The 24,526-nt window shown below is 38.8% G+C and overlaps 1 protein-coding gene across 2 annotated transcripts; it reads left to right on the top strand.

The window, feature by feature from the left end:
- The first annotated feature begins 827 nt into the window (after positions 1–827).
- Positions 828–21,164, top strand: LOC131522298 (zymogen granule membrane protein 16-like). 2 transcript variants are annotated; one of them, XM_058747709.1, is made up of 4 exons: positions 828–943; positions 19,734–19,825; positions 20,126–20,261; positions 20,649–21,164. In XM_058747709.1, the coding sequence occupies exons 2-4, from the start codon at positions 19,771–19,773 to the stop codon at positions 20,968–20,970; spliced, it is 513 nt and encodes a 170-aa protein (XP_058603692.1). In that variant the 5' UTR covers positions 828–943; positions 19,734–19,770; the 3' UTR covers positions 20,971–21,164. The 2 variants fall into 2 exon arrangements, with proteins under 2 accessions (XP_058603692.1, XP_058603691.1); XM_058747708.1 differs by lacking the exon at positions 828–943 and adding an exon at positions 19,317–19,402.
- The last annotated feature ends 3,362 nt before the right edge of the window (positions 21,165–24,526 follow it).

Below are 24,526 nucleotides of genomic sequence, written 5' to 3'. Positions count from 1 at the left end.
TGAAGTTTATGGATTAAACATTTTATTTTTCAATTTTTCCAAGTGGAAAAGGCACCGATTTCATGGAATGACCCGTAACCTGTTGTTGGTGAGTTGTTTTTGTCTTTGCCCTGCCCTGCCATGTCATGCTAAGCCTTGATCCTTGTGTTTTTGTGCTACATTAACTACACTGTAGGTCACAGAAGCAGACTCAATTGATTAAAATACAATAATCAATATATAAAAATATAACAAAATACCTAACTACATAATACTATTATTGTTCGAAATTGCAACAAAAAAAAAAAATATATATATATAAACACTTGAACTGCAGGTTTCGTCTGGCCAGAGGAGAACTGGCCCCCCGACTGAGCCTGGTTTCTCCCAAGGTTTTTTTTTCTCCATTTTGTCACAGAGGGAGTTTTGGTTCCTTGCCGCTGTCGCCTCTGGCTTGCTCAGTTGGGGACACTTAATTTTCTAGTGATTATCGCCGATTTGATTGCACAGATACTATTTAAACTAAACTGAGCTAGACAATGACATCTCTAAATTTAATAATGAAATGCCTTTAACTGAAAATTGAGTGTTTAATCTTATCATTATACATTACTGACACTTTATCCTCCAATTCGATACTGTTAAGTGCTTTGACACAATCTGTATTGTTAAAAGTGCTATATAAATAAAAGGTGACTTGACTCAAACAGAGAATAAGATTAATAGCAGATGTTTATTTTGTATCAGCAGAGCAAAGTTGACTGAACACGGTGAGTAGATAAACCAGTAGACCAGTTGGAGTGCGATGAGAGGGGGATATGAGATCTTTGTCTTGACAGGAATACTAGGAACTTGTAACAGAACACACACCTCACACAGGCAGAGTAGCAGGTTTCTGGAATGGATCACTGGAGCAGACAGACTGGGGAATGCTGAGGAGACAATGCTGGAGAGAACACTAGAGGTAAGTACACAAGGAGGTAAATAACTGTGATATCATGAGCTGTCCACTTCGTATGAACGAGACCAGACAATGAGGTGCTGTGAGGTCTGTGCTTTCATGGCAGAGGTAATTAGTGTCCAAACGATGTGCAGGTGTGTGTGATCAGAATTCAGGTGAGGGAGTGCGCTGTGATTGGCTGGTGATAGAGCCCGGCCAATCTGTAACAGGTCAACAATTGTCTTAATTATATTCTTAATTAATTTTAGGAGAAACATCTGAGATGAAGTCTTCTGTGCAGTGAAATAACTGAGCAATAAAATTTAATTTAACTCGAATGAGTTTCCCCATCTGTTAAAAACCATGACTTCATCAATGCTCTCTGCATTTCTTTTCAGCATATCGATTCGAATGCTCTAAAATCACCTGAAGTTCACTTCTGAAACATTTGTTTCGGTAACACTTTATTTCGATAGTCCACTTTAGACATTACACTAACAGTAAGTAACTTTGCCACTACATGCCAACTATCAGTCATTAGAGTATTAGTAGACTATCTACTTAAAGTGCCCCTATCATGCCTTTTCGAATATTACCGTTCATACAATGTGTCATGTAGCTGTGTGTGAACATAAACTATCTGCAAAGTTGTGAAGCTGACAGTGCACAATAAATGAAGTTATTGTCTATCAAAAAACAGAGTCGGCTCGCAATCGCCTAAACGAGTCGTCAGGAATTAGAATCTTATTCTGTTACAGCTGTACGTCACAAAGAAAGTAATAAATTTGCATAATGTCTGCCCATGTTCTTGTGATCAACTTGCCTGTCCACAAACACAGTAAAATTTCTGTGTGATTAACACCATGTCGAGAAGACGCTGTATCCTATGCTGCGAGAGTAAATTAGTTTTTTCTCATCTTATAATTACCACAAACTTGACACTTACCACTGAGAAATGTCCTGCTCCTGCTGATCAGCCACTTCAACTGTTTCATCATCAGATTCCGGCTCAAATTGGTAAGGTACAATCGATATCATTTTTCCTATGTATTGACAAGTCTCCAGTCATTCCGTTATGGCAATGGGCGTTTCGTTTCCGACACGCGCTGTACACGGTAGACCAATCACAAAGGATTGTGCCATCTGACCAATCACAGCAGTGAAGGCTCACAGAAAGGAGGGCTTTAGAGAGAGTGATTCTTTTAACTGCTTCGCACGAGTCGTTTACGAATCATTTAGAAATTAGGTAAAGTTAAATAAATTTTTTTAGAAAACTAAAGTGTTTTTTGACCTTGAATGCATGTAAACCTGTTTTAGGAGACTCATAAAACAATATTAACAACCTTAAAAATGGCATAATAGGGGCACTTTAATATCTTCTAACACTTTATTTTGATGGGTCCACAACATACAACAAACTGACTATGAGAAACTTTGCAAGTATATGTCAACTTAATCTACTAACTCTAAACCTAACCTAACACTCTACTCTGAGAGTTAGTAGACATGTAGTTGCAAATCAATGAGAATTAGTTGACATGTATTTGCAAAGTTACTTGGTTAGTAGAATGTCTAAAGTGAACTATCAAAATAAAGTGTAATCTTTGTTTATTTTTTTTATTTTTTTTTTTTTATTTAAGTTTTTATTGGAAAGAGATACAATTCACAACATCTGTTTATGACATTTGTCACTTTTACAGCATTTCCAACTTATATTCCCGATTCACTGGAAAAAAACTGCTCAAAGTTCTTCATGACAAAAACATATCAATATATCTCTTTAAATTATCTTGCAAGTATAGCAAAAACTATTTACAAAAGAAAGGGGATATAGACACAATATTTGGTCCCACTTTATATTAGGTGGCCTTAACTACTGTGTACTTACATTTAAATTAATCATTTGGTACAATGCACTTATTGTGTACATACATGTTTTTACATTGTACTTATATTTTTAAAAATACCTATATGTAGTTACATCTGTAATTCCATTTATAATTACACTGTTGACCCATCCCTTACACCTTAACCCATCCTTAAACCTACCCATACCACCAAACCTGTCCCTAACCTTACCCATATCCCACCTCAATAGCAGTAAAAGTGTTTTGCAATACAATATGACCACAATAAGTACATTGTACTTATTTTTTGATGCAAGTACATAGTAGTTAAGGCCACCTAATATAAAGTGTGACCCAATATTTATATATAAAGACAAAACATAATGTTCTATGACAAAAACAACAACAACAACAAAACATTTGGTTCAATAGGAGTTATATACTCAATCCATTTGGACCAAAAGTCAACAAACATATATTTTTGGTTATTCATACAGAATGTAATTTTCTCCATAATAAAAATACTTTTTACAATGTCAATCCAGTCCTGTATTAGTGGCGGATTAGGTCTATACCAGCATCTAGTAATAGCTGTTTTACTTGAAGCAAGAATTATTCATTTATTTGTTTTTCCTTTCCCAGGAAACAATTGACACCTTGCCCATGTAAAGTACCTCAAAACTGAAATATCTAAAATCTTTTCTAATACATTATGTACAGGTGCATCTCAATAAATTAGAATGTCGTGGAAAAGTTCATTTATTTCAGTAATTCAACTCAAATTGTGAAATTGTGTATTAAATAAATTCAATGCACACAGACTGAAGTAGTTTAAGTCTTTGGTTCTTTTAATTGTGATGATTTTGGCTCACATTTAAAAAAACAAAAACAGCAATTCACTATCTCAACAAATTAGAATACTTCATAAGACCAATAAAAAAAAAAAACATTTTTAGTGAATTGTTGGCCTTCTGGAAAGTATGTTCATTTACTGTATATGTATTCAATACTTGATAGGGGCTCCTTTTGCTTTAATTACTGCCTCAATTCGGCGTGGCATGGAGGTGATCAGTTTGTGGCACTGCTGAGGTGGTATGGAAGCCCAGGTTGCTTTGACAGCAGCCTTCAGGTCATCTGCATTGTTGGGTCTGGTGTCTCTCATCTTCCTCTTGACAATACCCCATATATTCTCTATGGGGTTCAGGTCAGGCGAGTTTGCTGGCCAATCAAGCACAGTACCACCATGGTCATTGAACCAGCTTTTGGTACCTTTGGCAGTGTGGGCAGGTGCCAAGTCCTGCTGGAAAATGAAATCAGCATCTCCATAAAGCTTGTCAGCAGAAGGAAGCATGAAGTGCTCTAAAATTCCCTGGTAGATGGCTGTGTTGACTGTCAGATAATTCCCTATTCCAGATAGATTTAATAGAAAGATGATTTGTAATGCAATCAATAATTTTATTATATATTATGGAAACAGATGTCCGACCAGAAGATCCCGCAATTGCAATCCAATCCCGCATCGGATGAGAGGAAATGGGAGATGCCCAAGGAACTCCATACGCTTTGAGAGACTGATGTGTTGTTTTTGAAGAATAATGGGGTGTTTGTGTCACATCTCATCTTATTTTCTACATTATAGGGTTGTGTGTGTGTCATAAACCTGAGATGTATAATTACAACAGCAATTATAGTACAACAATAGTACAATTTATAATTACATCAGTATTTTACAAAGGGTAAGTAAGAAAACTAAAATATCATATTTTACTGTTATTTAACAATTTGCAGAACCTTACAGATTTCACGTGTAATAAGATAAGGGATCAGGCAGCTCTTGAGCAATATAATAGCTTAAGTAGCCAAATCAACAGAATAAGAATGAAGAAAAACAGACATGTCATTGTTTTTATCATCACAAGCAAACACATGCATTCAAGTGTGCATCGTGTTCTTTATGGTGGAAGTCAACCAGCAATGCCAAGAAAGGTGCATGGAAGTCTAGAAATACCAGTCAAGAACTGTGGAGAAGTGAAAGATTTCCTCATAACTGAGGAAATCTTTGTTCTTCATACCTAATAATATATTTACCTTAACACATTACATTTTTTAATGGTTTTAAGAGCTCAACTAGGCAAGATAGTAGCCCTCCAGCAGCAGGGTTGATCTATGTTACGCAGTGGTGGGCCGTCAGGGCCAGCATAGCCTTCTGTTACCCCTTTTTCACCAATGCAGTTTGAGTGCTGGTTCAGAGCCAGAGCCTAGTTTCAAATTGGTTCTTTGTCTCTCGACACCCAAAGCACCAGCTCCGAACCAGGAAAAGTGGTTCGTACGTAGCACCAAAACATTGCTGGGCTAGAAGTAAAAACCGCTTTTGTCAGGGGCAGGGTTACCGTGACAAACAAACTACTTTTGACCGCCATATTTGAAATAACAGCTAAACGCGAACACGTTGGATTCGCTGCGTTTGGATGCCGATTTAGGTTCTTAAAGCCATGAACATCAATAGCAATGCAACCTCCACCATTGTTAATGGTGTTTAAGCTTGTTCGGGATACATCGGCACTGGGCGGACTGGTCGGTGCGTGCCGGCAGCAGTGCGCCGCGGGAAAAACTGGAATGCAGACGGCTCTTTATCCTTTTGGATCATTCCCGCAGAGCCTGCGGATCGGTCCGCCCGGCACCAACGCATCCCAAATAAGCCCGTTGTGTTTGGTGCTGCCACGCTAGCATTACTAGGGGAAATGAGACGTATTCTGATGATGTATTCAGTGATGAAAGACCTGGCTCTGTGGTGGCTCTCTAGCCAGTGGAAAGGCAAACCGGTTCTTAAAGGGCTCGCCAGTCGAACCAACTCCGAACCAGCAATAGCACTGGCTCTGAACTAGCACCCGGTTCATGCAGGTGGTGTATTATGTGTATTAAATATTTCCAATATCCTCTTCATTTTGTGGTGGAGGCGAATATGCCACCGCCTTGTGGGGGAAATATTAAGCTCTTAACTAAGGAAGACTGAGTGAGTATCAGGATCTTAGTCCCCCACCCAATGCTTTAGGTCTCTGTTTAAACTCAAATGGATATCTGGACAATTTTCAATCTGGTTTCCGAGCGCATCACAGCACAGAGACAGCAGTCATTAACATAATAAATGATATTCGCTTTAATTCTGATTCTGGCAAAATATCAGTGCTGGTACTACTAGATCTTAGTGCTGCATTTGACACTGTCAATCATAACATACTTCTAGAGAGACTGGAAAACTGGGTCGGGCTTTCTGGGATGGTATTCGAATGGTTCAGGTCATACTTAGAAGGGAGAGGTTATTATGTAAGCATAGGAGAGCATAAGTCTAAATGGACGTCCATGATATGCGGAGTCCCACAAGGCTCAATTCTTGCACCGCTCTTGTTTAGCCTCTAAGTCAAATAATGAGAAAGAACCAAATTGCCTATCAAAGCTATGCTGATGATACCCAGATTTACCTAGGCTTATCTCCAAATGACTACAGCCCCATTGACTCCCTCTGCCAATGCATTGATGAAATTAACAGTTGGATGTGCCAGAACTTTCTTCAGTTAAGTAGTTGTTCAGCTGATTAAAAACTACCTTTGCAATAATCTTACCTATGAAAGGAAGGATTTGATATTGGTCTATAGTAGCTCAACACGGTTACTTGTGAAAGGAAGCATGATTTGCAAAAACAAATAAAGTGTGAAATTAGGAGGGCTAAAAATAAGTATAATGAGAAAGTAGAGGGGATCTTAGAGGAAATAGACTTGGTTCTGCCTGGGAGAGTATGCATACTATAACTGGATCTAAGAGTAAAAGTAATGTCCCTATAAAATTGGTTGGTTATCAATCCGATATACAGTTGGCACAGGAATTGAATACTTTTTATACTAGATTTGATGTGGAGGATTTTACTAGTGAAATGAATATGTTTAGGAATAAGACTATGTGTAATATGGAGTGTAATTTTTAATCAGCAGGATGTTATAAACGCTTTTAAAAAGAGCAAGGTGGGAAAATCCTCTGGACCAGATAAGATTGGGGGACATTTATTAAAGACCTGTGCGGATCAGCTAGGTCCTGTTTTTTATAATATATTCCAAAAGTCACTTTATCTTCAAAAAATTCCTAAGTTGTGGAAAGAAGCCATCGTTGTGCCTGTAAGGAAGATAAATTATCCTAAGACTCTAAATGATTTTAGACCTGTTGCTCTGACATCATTGGTGATGAAATGTTTTGAGAAATTTGTCAGGGATGAACTTTTATTAAAAACTCAAAGTCTTTTAGATCCATTGCAGTTTCCTAACCAGGCCTGAAGGGGAGTTGAGTATGCCTCATCCACCCTGTTAAATATGGTTATGAAACATTTGGAGGGAAGAAAAACCCATGTTAGATTGCTCTTTGTAGATTTTTCGTCCGCTTTTAATACTATTCAGCCCCATGTTTTAGTAAAGAAATTAATTTCAGAGTTTAAATTAGAGTTTAAGATAGTGGGGTGGCTATTAGATTTTTTAAGTGATAGAATACAGAGAGTAAGAGTAAACAGTACCTTATCAGATACTCTTATTACGTTCACAGGTTCTCCCCAAGGATGTGTTCTTTCACCCTTGCTCTACATTTTATATACTAATGATTTTGTGAGTAGACGCACAGACAGGTTCTTTTTAAAATTTGCTGATGATACTGTTATTGTTAGTTTGTTGACTGGGGATGAGAATTGTCATGGTCCAGTGGTGAATGATTTTATGACATGGTGCGACAGTGCCTTTTTGCAAGTAAAAATAAATAAGACCAAATATATGGTAATTGATTTTAGATCCAGTCCTTCATCTCCTCAACCAACTAGTGTAAATGGTCAAATGGTGGAATGGGCCAGTAGTTACAAGTACCTTGGGCTTATCATTGATGATAAATTACGTTTTGATACTCATGTTGAGGCAGTATGAAAAAAAGGCCAGCAACGGTTACACTGTCTTCGGAGACTCTCTACTTTTAATATCAGTAGGACTCTTATGACCATGTATTATAAATGTTATATTGAATCGGTGCTCTGCTTCTCTATATGTTGTTGGTATGGTAATGTAAATGTTACACACCGAAATTCATTGAATGGCATTGTCAACCAAGGTAGTAAGATAATAGGCATTAAGCAGACTGGGTTATCAGATAGCTTTGATCGGTTTGTCTTACAGAAATCTCAAGCTATTGTTGCAGATTGTACTCATCCACTGTTCCATGAATTTAAAATGCTTCCTTCTGGTAGATGTTATAGTATGCCTAAACTTAAAAGTAACCGATATAGATATTCTTTTATTCCTACTGCTGTTAGGCTTTTAAATTTGTAGGATGTCAGAATGTTGTGGTTGCTGTTTGTTTTGTTTGTGTGTTCTGTATGATATGTCAACAAACTTGATGCTGCACCAAAAATTGCCCTCTGGGCTTATAATAAACTTTGAACTTGAGTCCATGGCGGATCAGCGGACTCGGGAGGCCATGGCGGATCTGGGAACTCGGGAGGCCATGGCGGGTCTGGGGATTAGGGAGGCATTTCCGGAATTTCCCCGCGAACAGCGGGCTTGCCATACTCTCTGGCGGTGGGCTTCTCCTACTCTCTGATGGCGGGCTTTCTTTTACAACAGTATGACATGTGTATGGTAAACTAAATACTTCAATTATATAGTTTTTTCCTATATTTGCATACATGGTTCAGAATAATCTAGTAATGGTGAATGAATTTTTCCAACCAACATAAAATAATTCCTTTTGTTTAATTTAATTATTTAATCAACAAGTTCCATTATTATTTTTAAATGTCCTATAGCTTTTGATTCCAAATTTCTATTAACTTGGTCACCCAATCTTGCTCTCTTTCAACATTGCACTACACAAGTTATCTTTTAGTTAACTCAAACCCAAATCTCGGAAACTCTGTAATGGATTAACCTTCATACTGTCTCCCAGGGACAACAAGATACAAATTTTAGAAGTATTCAGATATTAGATATAAAGTTTTAAGCATGTGCAATATTTGTATCCTTCTATTAAGACATGTCATTATAATAATATAATAATATTTAATAATAAATGTATGTCTTATTTTAATTAATCTATTATTACTTCAATAATCGGCAAAGTCTATATCTTGAAATACTTTTTTTAAAACAACATTCATACAAGTCCCTTTATTATTTAGGGCTCATATACTCATCCTTTGTCCCTTTTTAGACAGGTCTCATACATTCATTCACTCTTCCCCAGTGTAACACCAGCTGCGCCCATCTCCGCGACCTAATCACACTCAAGTGACGGTCCAGGCAGAGTGTGCACCTTTTGTCCCACCATCACTCACACAGACACAGACACAGACATTGACACAGACTACACTACACTACACTCTTCCTGAGTGACCTGTCAGTTTTACTTGCTCTTTCACTGATACACTTCCTCAACATAGTAAAATAAACAGTACCAAGCAGGAATTTGCCTACCTGTGCAGACCTCTGTGTACTTTACTTCTCTCTCTTTTTTTCTTTCTTTTTTTTTCAAATCAACAGAGAGGTAGCCGTAGGACTTTGCGCGCTTCCTTATACTTTAAATGCATAATGTTTATTGTTATCCTTCAAGGCCCACTTAACAATAAACACAGACCATTGCATGCAATGTATATCTGCTTAACGTTTACGTCATCCATCAAGGCCCTCTTGACAGTAAACACAGATTTTTGCATGCACAATCTGCCCTCATTTACCGTTATCCGTCAAGGCCCTCTTAACAGCAAAACAGATCTGTGCATGCAATTATTTTTTTCTAGAATATAAACCCTTTTTTCTTTTTGTTCTTTAAATTTGGAAGAGCAATTTTTTAAGAGTCCTTACCACCAAGGGCTAACTGGCAAACAACACAAACTTCTTATATAAGCAAAAACTGCTTACCTATAGTGGCCACAGAATTTGTGCTGCCTGTCAAGCCAGCCCAACGTGGTCTTTCACCCTCTGCTCCTTTCCAATCCTGTTCGTGACGTCAATTTGTGGTGGCTTCCGCCTTTTCTATAAAGAATCACTCTTGAAGTCTTGGGGTTTTGATGCCAGAAGATAGGCTTTATTTATCAAAGACAATGAAGCCGAGATAACTCTGCAGAGTAATCTATGGAATCTGTGTCTGTATACTCTTTTTATACAGTTTTTCTCTAAGCGTGTTCAATACATTTCATACGTAGTTGTTTTACCTTTTTTGGCTGTGTCTCCAGCCTGCTGTTAGGAAGTAGACAGGGGGCCTCATCTTATGTTAAGGGAGATGAGGAGGCCTGATCATATATTTTGTTTAATGTCCAAATAGAGTGTGCAGCTTCACCATATACTGTAGTTTTGAAATGTCTGCACATTTCATTCTCATGCAGGCCTCTACACACAGGCAGAGACATGATTATATTAGGAGAATAACTTGATACATAAATGGTTATATTCACATTGATTATATTTGATTAATTTATATTTTGATTAATACAACTCTTCATCAAATCTGTGTGACCTCTGTGTAACATGACTAGAAGATGTGCCAATCTCCTTTCTGATATTATTGATCTTCTCAGAAAAGAAGGAAGCAAACTCATTGCATTTGCTGTTGGAGAGTATTTCACTGGGAATCTGACTTGGGGGTCTCTAAACAGTAGCAAAAAGTCAGTCTCTAAACAGTAGCAAAAAGATTGGGAGTGTTGTTTAATTTACTGTTTATAAGGTTTGAGAAGAAGGTCTGTCTAGCTGTGGCTAGTTCCACATTGAAAGCATCAAGGCTGTCTTTATAGATGCTATAGTGAATTTCGAGTTTCGTCTTCCACCACATCCGCTCAGCTTTTCTGCATTGTCTTTTCATACTCTGAACTGCTGTTGATTTTCTCCAAGATATTTTTTTTCTCTGCCAGTCTTTTGCTGACCTTTACCGGAACAATATCATCAATAACATTCTTAACTTTTGAGTTAAATAAATCCAGGAGAAGATCAACAGAGTCTGCAGAAATGCTTGGTGTTAAAGATATAGCCTTCATAAATATCACCCTAGTGTTCTCGTTAATGCATCTCCTTCTGACAGAGACAGATCTAGATTCAGTGGTAACAGAGATCAATATATTGTAGCATATTTGCTTTATGAGATGAACATAATTAATCATAACGGGTTATCAATTATATATCCATCTTCAGGAATTAGCTGTAGTATTAATAGTACAATGAAATGATTAGTTCGTCCGCAGTACGGACCCTTCTATTGACTCTAAGGAAAATTATTTCTCTGGCCACGACAAATAATTTCCTTACTGAAACATTGCTCCCCGAGCATGTAACAAGACCGGACATTAAAGTGACTTCGTTCTGAGAGCAGCAGACACAGACAACCAAGTGTGAATACATATGGATGTTTATTAAACTACACTACAGGGGAACATGCAACATCGAACTAGACACAGACATACACACATTAAACATGGACGCCAACGCAAGGAAGGCATGGAGAGAGAGAGAGAGAGAGAGAGAGAGAGCGCTCGCGCGCAAGACAGAGTATGGCAGGATTTACATATCAGCTAACTACAACCTGTTAAGAACCATCAGATAATCACATCACCTTAATTAAAAGGGGTCGAAGCCTAGAAGCGCATCTAGATAGTTAACAAGCGGTTACTTGCATGGGTTTTGTGGGTGCTGAGTAAAGCATCCTGGTGCATGTATAATGCGTAGATTCGTGGTGAATTCCATTAGGAGTGAAAGCTTCGTCATTCCAGCCATGGGTTGATTAGTCCGAAGTGAATCAACAAAGTTACTGAACTTAAAACTGCCAGAAGATCGGACTCCCCCCGGAAGGGGAGTCGTGAGGTTTCCAAGGTGATAAGTGTGTCTCCAGGGCACCAAAAGTAAAGAGAAGACCTGCCTTTTCGGTGTGGGAGAAGTTTTATCTGTTTTCCCTGTAATACCCATTTTGGTTAGTTTGACCAATAACAAGGCTCATGATTTCAGCGGGAAAGTGCTTCTTTGTCCCACTTGACACCTCATTTGCATGTTTTACGACTGATCTGGAGACTGGTGTAATTTTCCCCACAGTACAGTAAAAATAGTGTGATGCATTTCACGATCACATAGTGTACATCATTGTGTGAGGAATAACGAGCAGATCATTTTGATATCAAGAAAGAGACATCTAAAAGGTATTAAACCAGAGATACATTCATACACCTGAATATGACTGTTTAGAGCTTACTAATAAGAATAACGAGTGGTAACTAGGCTAATATAATAAGGAAACATACAAACAACACATGCATATACCAGATGCATTTGTAACTGATTAATTATGGTCTAAATAAAGAAAATGCCTCTATGTGTGTGTTATGTATCTTGTAATCGTGGGGGTAGTCCACAGGCCTGGTACCAAGGGTCATTTAGTTCTCTTGGAATGTGTTTGAAGTCCGATGGAGAGACAAGATAGTCGATCTGTTTAGCATCTTTTTGACAGTGGGGGGACAACCCTTGGCAATTAGCACCCATATAACGATAGAATGTGGGGCCATGCTGTGAATTATATGCAAATGTCAAAAGGCTAAAAGGGTCTCTTAAGACATAAAGTCCCAACGACCATCAAGGATCATAAGCAGATGTTACAATATCAAAGAAAATACAGAAGTGATCAGATAGTGCTACATCCTTAATAACAATGGATGAAATCTTTAGACCTCTACTGATGAGTAAATACACAATTGTCCACAATTGTGTGTGGGTCCATGCACATGCTGAATCAGGTCAAAAGTGTTTAAAACAGTTATAATTTATTTTGTAGTTTTGATTTGTGCATTATCTTTGTGAATATTAAAATCCCCTGCAATAGCAAAACACTCAAACTCTGAGGAAATCATTGATAACAGTTCTGTGAGTTCTTCAACAAAGTCTGGAGAGTATTTTTGGAGGCCTGTAAATAATGATAAACAGAATGTGTGGAGCAACTTTCAGCACAATACCTAGGCATTCAAAAGACAAATACTGGCCAAATGACACTTGCTTGCATTGATACACATCTTTAAATAGAGCAGCTACACCTCCACCTCTCCTAACAGTCCTGCAGACACTTGTAAAATTAAAGTTAGGAGGGGCTGTTTCATTGAGGACTGTTGCAATGCAGCTGTCTCCTAGCCATGTTTCATTTAGAAACAAAAAATCCAGGTTGTTTGTGGTTATTAAGTCATTGATCAGAAATGATTTACTTTTTAGTGAGCGAATGTTTAAAAATGCTAACTTGATGGAATTACATTTTGTCTCTACAGCAATCTTCGATTGATGCATTTTAGGCTGCAGATTAGATGGGTCAGCCATACGGCTTGAGAAGGCCTTAGACTTTCTATCACGTGATAAAACAGAGATAGAGAAAGCTACAGGCACACTGGGTTCCTGTTTGTTCTTTAAACATTTGTGTTAGTTGCTGCTAATATAGCGGGGACCCCACACACATCACTGAGAGTAGCTATCAGTTGTTTTTGGTGCACCTACAGCCGATGGAGGAGGGTTTAGGCCCTGGTGTTGAGGCAGCGGTCGGAGAGCTCTCACAGGAGGAGGGAGAGCTGGGTCTGCAGTCTTTGCGGGTTGTGGGGCCCGCCATTTTTTAGTTGATATCTGGGGTTTGCAGCGAAAGAGTGGGAGAGTTTGGTCCCAGCATACACCAGTTCCTCCATTTTCTGTGTGAGATAGTGTGTCTGGTGAGCGGGGCTCTGGCTCTGGTGTTTCCGGTGGCTGTGATATGTTGTCCTGGCTTCCCTGGCTGTTTTCCAGAAAGTCATCCTTGGGTGCTGAGTCTTGGAGCTGTTGTTGTACGTCACAGTCTGTCTGTGATGAGGTCTGTGGGCAGGGATCAGCCGGGATAGTTTCCAAGAGCAGTGATTGTTGTGGCTGCGTGGCGTTATCAATGTCCTTGTGGGATGTGTCAGATGTTCATCAGAATGTTCCGAAGTTCCTTGTTCACATCTATGTTCAATCACATTTGGGGATTCCTCACCCACATTAATCAATACTTCAAATTTGTTCTCAAGCTGTATAGGGGGTGGAAGAATACCAGTGTTTGCAAGCCTTCTCATAGCCGCATCTGGGGTAGAGGATACTACCGCAGCAATACGAGATAATCATGACAATCTGATGTCTCGAATGCCTTTGGGTCTCGCTCCCTGTTTTTGCCATCGATTAATCTGTCGATCAGCTTCAGCTTGTTCCTCTACACTTGGTATAAACTGTTGAGATTCACTAGATTCACAGGACTCACCAGCTGTATGCGGAGGGGGTCCGTGATGACGATCTTCTGTGTGTTCGACCTGTTTTGGATGTCCAGCAAGTAACTTTGTTTCAAGAACCACAATCCTTTGTAGAAGTCTGTGGTAGTTCATGCAGCAAGTAGATTCCACAAGGGCATTTTCTTTCCCATCTGTTCGAATGTCGGCAGCTATGTTTTCCCGTCTCTGGAATGTAAGCTGCTGGCAGTGGGAGGCAAAGAGTATTTCAGTCCCAAAAAGTCTTTAGTTTGGTATTTGTGCCAAAACTGTGTTGTTTGAGCACTGTGCTGATCTGCTGAAGTTAAAGTCTTAGAAAAATCTGAGAAAAGTACATTAACAGGAAGCAAAGCGCGGAGCTGTAAGCAAGAGTGTCCAAACAATAGCAAAGCCGGAAGCGAGTACTGGGACATGGAATAGTACATAAACAGGGTGCAAAGCGTGGAGCTGTAAGCAAGAGTGTCCGAACAATAGCAAAGCCGGAAGCGAGTACTGGGACATGGAATACACAGACAGACATGCATTCATGTTCCATAGTGTCAGCCAGCTACCAACAACAAAATGTTGTGTGGATGGAAAGACAAGTTGGCGTGGCAGGTCCTTTGTTTACAGGCTAAAGAATGAAGATCTGGTCCCACAGTAAGTCTGTAAAACTTTGGGGTATCACCCGGCGAATGACAGCCTGGTACTCTCTGTGATGGGGAAGGACGTAGAAAATGAGGTGAATCCAAGAGACCAAAGAGGAAGACATACACCGGCCAACAAGCTGGACATGCAGCCTGTGTATGACCATACTGAATCCTTCCATCCATCAGTGAGCCACTATTGAAGGGAGCATGCCCCACATCGTCGCTACCTCCCTAGCGACATTAACATCAAGCTCATGTATGCTGATTATTTGGAAAAAGGCAACAGCTGTTCCTATGAAAGCTACCGCAAAGTTGTAAAGCATAAGAACATCAGCTTTGCAAAGCTTGGAGAGGAGGAATGTGAGAAGTGCCTACTGCAGGATCAGCACTTGAAAAATGACCATGATGGAGACGGCCATGTTATGGACTGCTTGCAGTGCCAGAGGTGGCGTGGGCATAAAGAGTCTGCCATGCAGAGCAGGATGACCTACCAGGCTGATGCGGAGAAAGACTGGCCAGAGGAAATATTAGTAAAGAGTGTGGACCTTCAAAAAGTAATCATGTTGCCTCATATGCCTGACCTGAAAACATCAGTCTTTACAAAGCGCATTGTGGTATTCCATGAGACCTTTGCTTCTGTAGGCAAGAAGAAAAACAAATAAAACACCATCTCTGTGGTCTGGCATGAGGACACGGCTGGACGAAGTGCAGCAGAGATCACCTCGGCCTATGTGACTGCACTAGAAAAAGAAAGGGACATGCACCACTGCATCTTCTGGGTGGATAACTGTTCTGCCCATAACAAGAATCGGTGCCTGCTATCCTCCCTGGTCTGCCTTGGTGATACCACCTCCATGGAGAATATACTTTGAAAAGGGACACTCTTTCATGTGTGCTGGCAGTTTTCCCCATGGTGTCGAGCTGGAGATGAGAAATCGTCCTGGAGGAGAGGTGTATGACTTTGAGGATTTTGTGAGTGTTGTGTCAAGCTCAAACTCCAGGAAGGTGGAAGTGGTCGAAATGAAGAATGCTGATGTGCTGAATTGGAAGGATGGCCACTCCAGTGTTAAGACCAAGAAGGAACCAAATTTGAGCAAGATGTCAGTGATTCAGCTGCGACATGGCTCCAGGAGCCTGTTCTTCAAACTGAGCCATGCAGATGCTCACTTTATCGAGTTTGATTTTCTCCGGGCTAGGTTCGAGCTGAAGGTGCCCTCTGTCCTGAGACCACATGACTGGAGGATTGAAGAGGCAAAGAATAATGACATAATCAAAAAACTATGTCCTTTTATGCCCCCAAACAGTTGGGCTTTCTGGTGTTCACTGCCTGTGAGCAATGTTGTGGAGGATGAGGAGTAAGAACACCATGAAACAATATGAAAAGAACAGGATTACAAGTTCACTTGTACATGATTTGTTATATCTTTGCAATATTAATTAAAATGTTATGTTTACTCATTAGAAATATGCTTATCTTGTAGTTATTCATATAATTCATTGTCACCTATCTGCAGTCAACCTGTTAGTTTTACTGCACACCAATTAAAGATACTCTTTACCGCTAGGTATTGTGTCATGTCTAATGTATTAATAATGCCATCATAATGCAACCAAAGCACAGGATAGGAATAAGTAGATGGCTATAAGTAAGTGTCAGTCATCCAAAATAAATACCATGATCACTAGATTTTATACAGGTGTTATTATAATGATTTTGTAAATGGTGATCAGTAACTGAATATTGATATTGTGGAAGTTACTGCTTTTTGCCTTTGTGTGACTTCTCACTTTTTGCAGACAATACAAAGGCAGAGGACAGTAACTTCAAAATAAGGGTCAAAAGTAAAGTTTAAGCTCAAGATTTTTTATGTAGATAAATTTCAATACTAAAACATCTAATAGCCAAATTTCCAGTGTCCTACCTATAATTAATTTGGCTGAACAATTAAAAAACTTTAAAGTAGTTTTTCTCAGTTTTTTACACTCCAGCGAGTTAAGGTCTTTTGCCTTTGTAGGGCAGTATTCCTATGCTATTTTTGGCTTGTTTCACCAAGTGCAGTGTAAAATGCTCACATCAGATATGGGTCACTTTTAAAAGAAATGTAAGCACGTCGTCCAAAAAATTGGATATAGTCACAAAGTCGGAATTGGTCATCAAGACCTGCAGTGTAAATTCAGCCTAATGTTAACCAACAAAAGATGTTAAATAAATGTATACTTGTTAAGTAAACTTACTCTATCTGAAAAATTAGTTTAATTTGTATCTCTACCAAAAAATAAAAAATTATTCCGGTTTTTCCCAAATTCAGTCCTTGATTCAAATGTCTCATAAGCTTAATTGATTTGGTATAAAGAGAGAAGAATTAATGACTATTTTTGTTTGAAGACTACATATAAAATAGCTACCAAAATAAATGTTGGTAACTGCAGTTTGACTAAAAGTAATGACTAAAAGTTGACAAAAATGCAATGACTTTTCGTCGACTATAACTAGACTAAAACTATGAAAGACTCAAATGACTAAAATGTGACTAAGACTATTAAGCATTTTCGTCTCAAGGTAAAGACTAAGACTAAATCAAAAATGCCTGCCAAAATTAACACTGGTCTGTGCAGTGCCAGTTCAAATGGTTCAACTTGCCAAATGGTTCACCCAATTCGTTCAAAATGTGCATTAAGAAATGAAATGCGCTGTGTGTTGCTCGGAGACGAACTGAGTTCTGCTTTGTCTTTATATTTTCGTTGGCAAAATTGAGCAAAACAGACAACATTGTGTCTAAAATAACACAATATTGTGTGATATTGCTTAATTGCTATATGTAAATATGAGACAAAAACTCAAACGGGCATTTTTGCCCAATATCTTGAATTTTAGGGACATTCTAACTACATTCTCCAGGCTCCATCATGCAGTGAGTTGTTGCTCTTCCTCATTTTTGTCATCAATCAACTGTATGAAATGTCAGATGACCCACATAGGTCTGGGGCGGGGCAAGTGCGTTAAATGTGTTAATAATTTTAACGTGTTATTTTTCACCGTAATTAATTAATTCATCTAGTTTGGTTCTCCTCCGCCTCGCTTCAACGTGGTCGTTCCCACCCTGGTGGGCCCCCAGCAGGCTCTGGTCATGGAACAAAAGTAAACACTCTCTTGAGGAAGGAGGCCATTGAGGTGGTCCCTCCTCTTGACAGAGAGTCCGGGTTCTATGGCTGGCACTTCATCTTTCCAAAGAAGAATGCCAGGTTGCGTGCCATTTTAGATCTGCGTCAGTTGAACCACTCAGTCATGTAACTGAAATTCAGGATGCTCAAATCAAGTCAGAGGACTGGTTTGTCACGATCGATCTAAAAGACGCATACCTCCACATTTCCATCCTTCCTCAACACAGGAAGTTCCTGAGGTTTGCTTTCAGGGGCAAAGCTTCCCAATATCGGGTTCTTCTGTTCGGCCTTGCACTCTCACCCCGCACTTTCACCAAGTGTGTGGATGCTGCTCTGGCTCTGCTGCGACTCCAGGGCATCTGCATAATGAATTATATTAACGATTGTTTGATAGTAGCTCAATCGGAGCAGACGGCGGTTCGGCATCAAGATGTCGTTCTCGCCCACATGAAAGAGCTGGGTTTAAGACTGAAACGCCAAGAAAAGTGTGCTTTCTCCAATACAGAGGACCACTTATCTGGGCATGGTGTGGGATTCGACCACGATGCGGGCACATTTGTCTCCTGCTCGGATCGAGTTGATCCTCACAGCAATTGCGAGAGTGAGAGAAGGATGGTCACTCACTGTCAAGCAGTTTCACAAACTGCTGGGTCTGATGGCAGCTGCGTCCAACGTTGATACCTTTTGGCTTGCTCTACATGAGACCCCTACAGTGTTGGCTCAGGACCAAGGGGTTTTCCCCAAGGGGCAACCCACTTCGCATGATCAAGGTCACGCAGCGATGTTTTCGTGTCTTAGACATGTGGAGAAAGCCTTGGTTCTTTTCTCAGGGCCCGGTGTTGGAAACTCCTTGTTGTCCTTGTTGACAAAAAAGTTGTGCTGTAATTATGATAACAACCAAATTGTTTGGTGCACATGTTTACCAAGAAGAAAACAGAGTCAGAACTTATGTGAGACATATGATCTGTGAAGGAAACAAAGAAAGATCAGTGTGGTAAAAGCTGATGTTAACTTAGTGAAGGTATAGTAAACAAGTAACTTGTATCCTCTATTAATTGACTGGGATTTTTATAGAGAAGTTACACAAATTATATTTAAATAAATTGTACAGAAGATTTCATCAGGATATATATTTTAAGTAATGTGAACGTGAACTATTTGAAATCAATGTATTTAAATTGGAATTCACAAAGGCTCATTTTTGTAAAAGGCAATGAAAATATGATATACTGCAAAATTCAGTTTTCTGTAAACAATAGAATCAGGCACACAATTTAGGTATTTTGATTTAAGTTCTGATAGTTCATCTATAATTCATAAAATTATCCTTTAAAACTGAAAGTAACAACTAATGTTGGTAGCTGTGATATTTTTGTCAATCATGCCATATTTGTGAGCTCTAAAACATTCCATCTGAGGAGTGTCAGAAAACAGAAGAAACAACGACATATTTTTCAACCACTAACAAGGTCTGACAAGCACAAAGTGTACGAGCAGGTTTAGTCAACACACTAGTCTCTTCAACTATCAACCACATACCCGTCTACAGGTAATGGAAACATTAGATCTGTATTGATATATTTCTTTCTTTTTTGTAAATGCTATGAAATTTTTTCTTTGTTTGTTATTATCAATTGTCTACCTGCACAGTAATCATTTAGCAGCACTATGTTAAATTAGTTTGCTTAATTAACTGTAATTAATATAAATTTAGTCATATTCATCATATAATCATCGAAAGTGGTTTATTGTTCACAAAGTGCCACTGATTTGAATACAGCAAAAAGTGTTTGTATCAGTGACATCATGAAATTCACAAATCCAGAATAAATCTAATTCAATATAACAATCAAATACTTAATTTATTATGATTTCCTTAGAATCCTGGAGTAGGCGGAACAGCAGTTTTATTCCAAAATGTTGCAGTTTTTCCTGATTCTCTCTGCAGTTTATGCCATGGGCATGGCAGCGCGTGAGTATTACCACCCGTCTGTGATACAATTGTTCAGCTCAAACAAGTAAGAAAAAGTAAATAACTAAATACACAAAACCTATCTTGTTATTAAATAGATAAAGGTAACAACTCAGGCATAATTACAATAAACAGTCAGAAGTCAAGGTCCAAGATAAACAGATAGCCACAATGTAAACAAACACAGCTTACCTTCTAAATTTAGGCAACTTTAGCTCTGCCATTCATTTTCTGAAATAATCTTTGTTGTTGCTGAAATACATGTGAGACCATTTTAATAGCTATTATTCCTTCTTTCAGCTTTACCTGATCTTTTCTCTTACTCACCTGCTGTTGGGGACGGCAGTGGGACTGAATTTTCCACTGCCAGTGAGGGTCGTATCACTGGTATCAGAGTCTGGGAATACAATAACTACTGGGGCGGCTATATCTCTGGGTAAGTTTCCTCAAGCACTACTGGACAGACCGAATCATACAAATTTTCAAATAACCAAATAATAAATAACTAAAATAAATATATATATATATATATATATATATATATATATATATATATATATATATATATATATATATATATATATATATATATAATTATGGCTTTGAAAATCATGTTAGACAAGTATATTTAAAAACTTTGTCAAATAGATGTATGAAGATGGAATGATAAATAAAAAATGTATTGTCATTGACTGATTGATGCTACAAACTATTTCTCCCAGGAAAGCATTTGTGATTTAATTTATATTGTAGAAGTTGGAGTTGTACATGTCATTCTTTATGGCATATGCACTATTTGAACATTATTGACGTATTTGTTTAGGTTCCAGCTGAGGTACGAGAGTAACTGGACAGCAGCGGTTGGTGTAAATAGTGGCAATCTGATGGAAATGACACTCTATGACAAAGAAGTAATTATTCAGATCTCTGGAAAGTATTACTCTGGTTACGTCTATGAGGTTGTGTTTATCACTAATCAGGGGCGCTTATTTAAAGTGGGACAGTCTAGTGGGGCCTCATTTAACTTCTATCCAACCCAGAAAGGAAATGAGCTGCGTTTTCTCAGTGGACGACAGAATGGAAGTGGCATCACCTCTATTGGGGCTCACTGGGCCGCAATACGTACTGCACCTGGGAAACCCTGACATTAATTTTTATCTTCTCAAATTTTAATTTAATGTGACCTCACTACAGAGAAACAGAGAAAAATGTATCTTGTACTTGAATATCTTTGATCATTTGATTATGTTAAGGAGATGTTCTTATACCTAAGGCAGTTTGTCTCATTCAGTAAATTGTTAAAATAAAAAGTGTATTAAATAAAAATGTATGAATAAACAATATTTAATAACCCTCTGGTTGTGTTCAGATTCCTGTCACACTTGTGGTGCTCCCAGTCAAAAATGACCAGACTTCAAACAATTCCTTATAAATCTCTCATTATGCTATATTATCACCAAATATTGGATTCAATCTTTTTGTCAACTTGTTTTCTTTTATTTAGGACTGGTTTTGTGTTTCTATTTGCATTGAGAAAAACTACAAGCATTTAAAACCTTAAGTAAAAGTATTATCTTTCATACCGCAATGTACTTAACGTATAAAGAGATAAAAATAACGGTGTGTTTTTGCAGAAAAAAAACTTTTGGTCACACTTTATATTAGGTGGCCTTAACTACTATGTACTTACATCAAAAAATAAGTACAATGTACTTATTGTGTTCCTATTGTATTGCAAAACACTTTTGCTGCCATTGAGGTGGGATATGGATAAGGTTAGGGACAGGTTTGGTGGAACGGGTAGGTTTAAGGGTGGGTTAAGGTGTAAGGTATGGGTCAACAGTGTAATTATAAACGTAATTACAGAAATTAATTACAGATGTAATTACATATAGGTATTTTTTTAAATATAAGTACAATGTAAAAACATGTATGTACACAATAAGTGCAGTGTACCAAATTATTCATTTAAATGTAAGTACATAGTAGTTAAGGCCACCTAATATAAAGTGGGACCAAACTTTTTGTATATGATGGTCTTTCATTAATATTACTCCTCCACTACTGTTGTTACGGAGTGAACGAGACAAGAGGCGTGCTGATCCATCTGCAAAGCTTTATTTAAAGACATGGTCATAAAACAGGCAAGGGTCAGACAATGGCACAGAGGTACAGTATGTTGAGGGCAAGACAAAAGAGTAGTCCGGTTAACAGGCGTGGGTCAATAGACAGCGAACGTAATCCAAACGGGTAATCCAACAAACAGACAATAGTCCAGGTGAGGTACAAACAAAGTCCGAAACGGCAAGACAAAGGGTAATCCAAGGCAGTCAATGACTCCAGGACAGACAGAGATCAGACAAGATGAGGTAAACAGGCTAGGATCAAGACACGGGTTAAAGAGGCAACCCAGTCAGCAAACAAATTTGGCCCAGATTCGGCATGCATCTGGCACAGCTGGCATTCATCCGGCATTGGCATACAGCATGTGGGCCAAACATGGCCCGGGTTTGGCAGAGATGGTACCGGGTTTAAGACGGCACACAAGACATGGGCCAGATGTCAAAAGTAGTATTTGGCCCAGATGTCAAATATAGATATGTGGGCCACATAAGTATTGCCGATCTTGACCCACATTTAAAATCCATTTCAAATATTTTTGAGTAAAATGCCAATGTTTTCCCATACAGAAAGGTAATATATTCACATATATGTGAAACACTGTTAAATATATTTTTAAAATGCATAACATAAAGCTCATGTTGTGTGTTATTGTCACGAATCTGGTCTGCACTTCCGTTCACTCACCACCAGAGGTCACTCGCTCACCACATGGACTTTCACACCACACATCACAATGGACTCCATTTCCCATCATTCATTGCACTGATTGCACACACAGCTGTAGGCACTGATCACACAGCATCACTAATCACACATACTATTTAAACACTGGACTTTGTTTCCCTCCTGGCCGAGTATTGTATGCTTTTACCGCTCCCCTAGCCGTAGCTACTCTACAGAGCCCTTGTTAGTAATCCTAGTCTTGCATTACCTGTTCTCCTGAGTTTATTTCTACCCGTGTTTCCTGGATTAACCCTTTCTGTGCCATTCCGTGTTTCTGTTCAGTTCCTGTATTGTCCTGCATTTTTCACTCCCCTAGTGTTAGCTGCGATACGGAACTTTTGTTGTTTTCTAGTCTGTGTTCCCAGTATTTACCCCTGTCTCCCTGTTCGGACTCTGTTTATTCCCTTGCCTGGATTATAGCTCGTGTACCTGGATTATCTCTCTGCCTAGCCCCTTTGGATACTGTTCGCTGTCGACCGACCTTTGCCTGCCCTAGGATTACTCTTTGTCTTGTCCCTGCCATACCTGTTTGCCATTGCTCGACCCTGCCTGTATTTATGACCATGCCTGTAAACAAAAGCTTGCATTTGGATCCGCATGTCTCACGTCTCGTCAGCCCCGTTACAGTTATTATGTGTTTACTTTGTATGCGAAATTATATTCATGCCTCATATGATATTATATAATATATGATATTATATAGTATATAATAGAATAGTATATTCTGTTGTTATATTCTATATAATATACTATATTAGAATAGTATTATTCATCTGCCATTCATCCAGCACTGGCATACAGCATGTGGGCCAAACATGGCCCGGGTTTGGCAGAGGTGGTACCGGTTTAAGACAGCACACAAGACATGGGCCAGATGTCAAATGCAGATAAGTGGGCCACATAAGTATTGCCGATCTTGACCCACATTTAAAATCCATTTCAAATATTTTTGACTAAAATGCCAATGTTTTCCCATACAGAAAGATAATATATTCACATATTCACACTGTTAAATATATTGAAATACATTTTGAAAATATATTTTTAAAATGCATAACATAAAGCTCATATTTTGTGTTTAATTGTGTTTACATGTGAAATTATATTATTTATATTATTTAATAATATTATATGATATGATGAACTCCGGTTTTATATTTATAATATTTTAAATCTTCACCCTGGCAGGAGTTTTCAAAATGTTCGGTTTCAGTGACCTGGTGCAGCGTTTGCGTGAGGACGAACGGCCAAACCGCATAGAAAAAGCTGCTGTTTTGAAAATAACTGCGTTCATGTGGACAGGGCCAATGGGCGCGCGCGTTGAGCATTCAAATCGCATTTGAACTTGAGAGGAGGGTCAACTCACTCAGCTGACAAGAAGCGAGAGGCTCTCTTTCTGCTGTTTTCACTGCTTTCAGGTAAGTTTAGTCCCTAAAGTTACACAAATCAAGCATTCTGCGTTAGTTCAGGCAGGCCTAGTAGTCAAGCTCTGCTATTAGCTGATGGGAGAAGTCAAACCCGGCCCCTATCAGCTGATCCAACTCAAGCTCTCAATTGGCAATCTCAAACAGGGCGCCTTATTTAAACACTGCTTCTGTCTGCTTGCTTTGCTGCTTCCTTTGTACGCTGCTTGCAAGAACCTCACTGTATGTTGCCGTACCATGAAATCACGCTTGTTTTTGACGTTACTCACCCAGCTGTTTATCATGTCTTCTGCCGCCAATGACGAAGATCCGTGGATTGAATCAATCGATGAATCCCAACAACATCAAAGCCAAACAGGAGAAGTTATTCTAGATGAGAACAATGTTTCTGTCCGTCGGAGCACTCGTTTGGCAAGTAAATCCTCTTGCT

The sequence above is a fragment of the Onychostoma macrolepis genome, chromosome 16 (genome assembly GCF_012432095.1).
Source record: "Onychostoma macrolepis isolate SWU-2019 chromosome 16, ASM1243209v1, whole genome shotgun sequence".
NCBI classification, from domain to species: domain Eukaryota; kingdom Metazoa; phylum Chordata; class Actinopteri; order Cypriniformes; family Cyprinidae; genus Onychostoma; species Onychostoma macrolepis.
The sequence above is the reverse complement of the archived record's forward strand: the minus strand, read 5'-3'. Positions and strand labels throughout refer to the sequence as shown.